Genomic DNA, 5166 nt, shown 5'->3' with positions numbered 1-5166 from the left:
TTGCTCAGTCTAGCACCAAGGCTGAATGTCGTGTTGTCGCCAATACATCATCTGAACTTTGATGTGTTTGTTCTCTGCTATCAAAACTCGGTATTGCCTTACCAAATGCGCCAGTTATTAATGTAATAACTTCGGTGCCACCTACTTGTGTGTCAATCCCATCTTCCATTCTCACATGATACATGTAGACTTGGAATATCATCCGGAGAATTCATGTTGCACAAATATCCACCAAAGACCAGTTTGCATACACTTTAACAAAACCTCTACCGAGATAAAAGTTTCAAAAACTATACAATAAGATTGGAGTTACTAAGTACCTCGATTTTAAAGAGGCTTGTAGAGTATATATATATAAAGAGTATTATATAAATCTCTTGTCAAAACCTTACGTGTATATATTGTGTACCATCATATCAATAATACATATCATTCTCCTAATATAGACATCTCTTTTTTTTGGTTAAACCATTCTCCTAATCAGTCGGTTGCAGAGTTTCCAATTCCAGAGGAATTTTTAGACATTACAAACAGAGCATTTTTCCCAAGGCTATCAGCAGCCTCATTACAAACTATAAGAAATAAACTTAAAGGAGATAGAGTTTATGGATCTACTCAACACGCTGATGTCATGGAGGATCCCTTGTAGAACAATCACATACTTATGTTTACACGACTCTGGGCCTTGGGCAGACTTGTCCTATCTATTTAAGTTGGGCTTACGATAAACAGTTTAACGAACAAGGTTAGCTTTCTTTTGAGCCACCCGAACAAGGTTAGATATATACTCGTATAATCGTATTAGGCAACTTTAGGTATTAGGTTGGCTTGAATTAATCTTTTTTTTTTCTAAATGTTATTTTCTCCAAAACGTTGCCATGTGATTCTATAAATAACGTTAAGCAACAGCTAATTTATCATTCTTGTTTGGAACTTTTTTGGGCAGCTTGTTTGGTGTCATAGGGGCTTCTTACTTCCAAGTGATGAAAAGTGCATTTCATAGCGGTATGAGTTCAATTGAATTTTGTTTCAGTTGATTCTAGAAATAGTGAATCTTATATACACTTGTTATATTTTCGTATGAATATATTGGTAAATAACTTTTTATTGCTGAAGAATGAATCTGTTACTCTAGGAACAAATGAATATTTAGAAAATACCAAGAAATGATCAACTTTTTCAAATGTAACTTGAAATGTTCAGCTTTCTCAAGAAATATCAACTTTCACATAAACTTGAAATGATGAACTTTCTCAAGAAATTATCAACTTTCTTTTAAAATATTCAACGTTTATTTTTAACTTTTGCCATCATGCCGACATGAAATAGTAATACACCGTGGTTTTGTTTATGTCGTTTCTTATCACTCTTTTTTTTAATGAATTAAGGTTATATTAGAAAGAGCAAGAAGAAAGAATCAAAAGATGCGTGCGATTTGATCCATATTTACAACTAAGGACCTCGTCAATTTGAGAAACATCAAATCAAGCCCAACCTTTTGTTCTGCCTCTCGGCGTCTCTACAAAATCGTTCCCTCTCCAACTCTGCCTCCCTCCCTCGTCCGGACATACAAAGTCCGATGTCATCAGACACGATGGAGGTTGAAGAAGAAGTGAGACGGATCGTGGAGCAGGTGAAGGACCTCCACGACTCAGCCACCGCCTTCGTGTCTTCTTCATCCCACGAAGAGCTCTCTCTCCGCAAGAGATCATCCGCCGTCGACGCATCAATCACCCGCCTACACTCCACTATCGTCTCCGACAAACATCTCGATCCCAAGCTCTTCGACAAGGCATTATTATTCTTCACATCCCCTTTTGATCTCTATCGAATCTTATTAAATAAAAAAAAGTTTTAATCTTTTTTTGTTATTGGGTGCAGCTGGAGGAGGATCTGCAACGAGCTAGATGCATGCTTGCCGATGGGGACACTTCCTCTTTCCTCCCCTCCAAACCTCAAGGTTTCTCTCTCTCTCTCTCTCTCTCTCTCTCTCTCCTTCAACATCCAATCTCTTATTCACTTCTGTTTTGATCCTTTTGTAAATGATTTGATCCTTTCTCTTCAGGACGCTTTGTAAGAATGTTCTTGGGACCGGTCAATGTTCGAGCCTCGAGGAAAGATATACAGCTTAAAGTCAAAGAAGAATACAATAGCTACAGAGTTAGTTCTTTTGCTTTTACTCCCCTCTCCATTGATAATGTCTCTTCATTGTGGAAATTTAACGTGAATTTTTTTTTTTCTTAATGGAAATAGGATAGGACAGCTCTTCTTTTTCTTGTTTTCCCAGCAATACTTTTGACCCTAAGATCTTATGTCTGGGGTGGATGTTTGCCTGCTTTCCCTGTTCAGCTCTACGAGGTATTCTACCCTTGATTTTAGTTTTATCCCCCTTTTTTTTTATAAATGCTGTTATTGTGTTTTCAGATTCTTGTATCAACTTATTGTGAACTCCCTTTTTATCAATCAGGCTTGGCTTCTGTTCCTTTATGCTGGTTTGGCTATGCGAGAGAACATATTGAGAGCCAACGGGAGTGACATCCGTTCCTGGTACTCTTATGATTGTTTTTATCCCTTATGTTCCGCTTCGCTATTGTCAAAATTTTAATTATTCTAGGTGATGATGCATTTGCTATGCTATTGCTAAAGATCACATGATATATGTTGATCTTTCTTAGGTTCTACGTTCATTTTCATGTTCCTTTCTTTTGGTGATAGTCTCTCTTTCCGTTAGTTAGGTTCTGTGTGCTGCAGACACTCCCTTTTGTGATTATTAACTTTAGGATCCCTACCAGCCTTTTTGAGGCATAAGGATTGAATGGATGTTAGTTTTTATGCAGCCGCTGTTTAATTTTCCTCTAAAATGTATATGGGAATGCTGCTGAACAAGTGGCTTATTTTTGCTGCCAAGTAGAAATCTGACCCTTTTATCATTTCCAGGATAGTACTGAAGTCATTGGTTTGTTGATGACTTTTCGCTCCAGTGATTTCGTTAATTTTGGCTAATTTTGTTGCATGAATCTGATAACCCTCCTCTGCGTTGGAAATGACTTAAACCTCTGGGCTGGTATGCATTTTTTTACAGGTGGCTTTATCATCATTATTGTGCCATGGCTATGGCCCTTGTCAGTCTCACCTGGGAAATCAAAGGTCAACCAAACTGTGTTCAGAAGCAGGTATTGATTATTATCATTATCATACATGCAGAGTAAAGTCTACCAAGTAAAATGATAATGGATCATTCTAAACCTTTTGCAGAAAGGAGTCCGTCTTTTCCTCCAATGGGCTATGATGCAAGGTGTTGCGATGCTTCTGCAAAATAGATATCAGCGCCAAAGATTATACACTCGCATCGCACTTGGAAAGGTGCCATACTATTTTACATTTATCTCTGCTCCAAACCCTGTACGCCTCTGTGAAGTGGCTGTAAAAAAATTTCATTGCTGGTCATTTTCAGGCTAAGAGAATGGACGTCGTATGGGGAGAAACGGCTGGAGTTGATGGCCAATTATGGCTGTTATGTCCTCTTTTGTTCACTTTACAGGTAACCGTTTCACCTTTTTTTTTGCGAAATCAATTTCGCATTGAAGTTATGAACTTATGCTTAAAGCATCTTGAAGCTTCATGCACCATAGACCAAGCTTGTCTGGTTACTAGGGATTGTATCTACTACTCGTATTCGTTCGTATACATGACTTCCTTACTTCCCCTCAATCCAAAATGAAGCGTCAGACATCCACTAAGTCTATGAGGTTGTTTTTTCCTATTGTAGCTTAACGTGTTTGTATTATACTTTTTGTAAAACTCAGGGCTTTGAAGCATACGTTGGTCTGCAGTTACTAAGGACAGCGTTAACTGGGGTAGTCGCCGAATGGCAGGTATATTATTAATCTCTTTTCTGCAAGCACTTTTTTGCATTATCTTCACTGGTCTATTCACGGACCAGTTTGACCCCACACAAAAAAAAAAAGGACGTGATAGAGGCACTAGTTAACTAAGCTATAATCCATCGAGAAAACTTATGGATATCGAAAACTCACTCCCTAGCTGGTCTTGTTACTCATTTCCAAGCAAGCTTATCTTAAATACTTTTTTTTTATCACAATGGCTTTCTGATGATAACATGAATGGTCTGGCAGGTGCTGATCTGTGGCATTCTTCTGGTTGTGATGGCCGTTGGAAACTTCATAAACACAGTAGAGACATTGATGGTTAAGTCGAGATTCAAGGCTAAGATGAAGAGAAGCAAAAGCAGAGCAGAGCTTGATTAAACTGCTTAACTTATATTGACTACAGCTTCATAGTTCCCAACTTCGGATCTTTCTCCCCATTATTTATTTTTACTTGATAAATTTTGTTTGCTTGGGGCACAAGTACCTGAGGTTCTTGAAAAAAAGAAGAAATTGACCCTTTCTTTATATGTAAATGGAAGTGGGAATTGATAGTTGATGGGTTGGGTTTTGTTTTGTAAATCTTTCAACAAACATTTGTTGGGTTTCTAGTTATTAGATTCTCGATAGATGGTCGTTGACAGATTTGTACGTCTTTGCGCTTGGAACTTAACACTAGTTTGAAAAAGGTAGCTTCCTCGTTAAGGTTTAAAACGATAACCTCAGTCAGAGATGACAATCATGGATCTGGACTGTCGCGGTACGGAATTGGGACGAGGTTTTCTAGACCTGCAAATTTGCGGGTCTTGCGGGACGGGTCTTTGCGGGAATTGGTCTTTTGCGGGATGGATCAAAACGGGCCATGCAGGATTACATGGACCCGCATTTTTTTTCTTCATTTCTTATTTTACCTGAAAAAAACGAGAAAAAGAGTGAGAAGAAAGCGATTCTTGTGACTTTTCCCCTAGAAAACATAAGGAGTTCCCGCGATGATGCATGATTCGACCTCCGGTGATGATGATTCGAGTTCCGACGATGACGTCTCCAGCTCCAGCGATGACGATTCGAGCTCTGGTGGTGTTTTTATTTGGTTTTCTATTTTTATTATACACAACTATGAATTCCTTTATTACAATGTGATATTTCTTGTTTAAGTTGATTGGTTTTGTTTTCAGTACTGTGAATTGGTGTTTTTCTTAAATTAAATTTGGTTACAATGGTGTTGTTTAAGAGAAAAGTTAGTTGTATATCACGTCACTTGTATAATTTGGCAAAGTGA

At 38.1% G+C, this 5166-nt stretch overlaps 1 protein-coding gene across 1 annotated transcript; it reads left to right on the top strand.

The window, feature by feature from the left end:
- Positions 1–924: 924 nt before the first annotated feature.
- Positions 925–4444, top strand: LOC106296694 (transmembrane protein 120 homolog). Its single transcript, XM_013732890.1, has 11 exons — positions 925–1005; positions 1389–1792; positions 1882–1960; positions 2066–2160; positions 2254–2358; positions 2468–2547; positions 3083–3173; positions 3256–3363; positions 3455–3541; positions 3807–3875; positions 4137–4444. Exons 2-11 carry the CDS (start codon positions 1580–1582, stop codon positions 4266–4268), a joined length of 1059 nt encoding a protein of 352 aa, XP_013588344.1. The 5' UTR covers positions 925–1005; positions 1389–1579; the 3' UTR covers positions 4269–4444.
- The last annotated feature ends 722 nt before the right edge of the window (positions 4445–5166 follow it).

The sequence above is a fragment of the Brassica oleracea genome, chromosome C6 (genome assembly GCF_000695525.1).
Source record: "Brassica oleracea var. oleracea cultivar TO1000 chromosome C6, BOL, whole genome shotgun sequence".
NCBI lineage: Eukaryota > Viridiplantae > Streptophyta > Magnoliopsida > Brassicales > Brassicaceae > Brassica > Brassica oleracea.
Note: the sequence above shows the minus strand (reverse complement) of the source record. Positions and strands in the feature narration are given on the sequence as shown.

Bases quoted from the DNA above. Each gene is read 5' to 3' on its own strand.
- LOC106296694 (XM_013732890.1), top strand. From the start codon at position 1,580: ATGTCATCAGACACGATGGAGGTTGAAGAAGAAGTGAGACGGATCGTG. The intron at 1,961-2,065 runs GTTTCTCTCTCT...CTTTCTCTTCAG, and splicing joins CCTCCCCTCCAAACCTCAAG to GACGCTTTGTAAGAATGTTC. The intron at 3,876-4,136 runs GTATATTATTAA...ATGGTCTGGCAG, and splicing joins GGGTAGTCGCCGAATGGCAG to GTGCTGATCTGTGGCATTCT.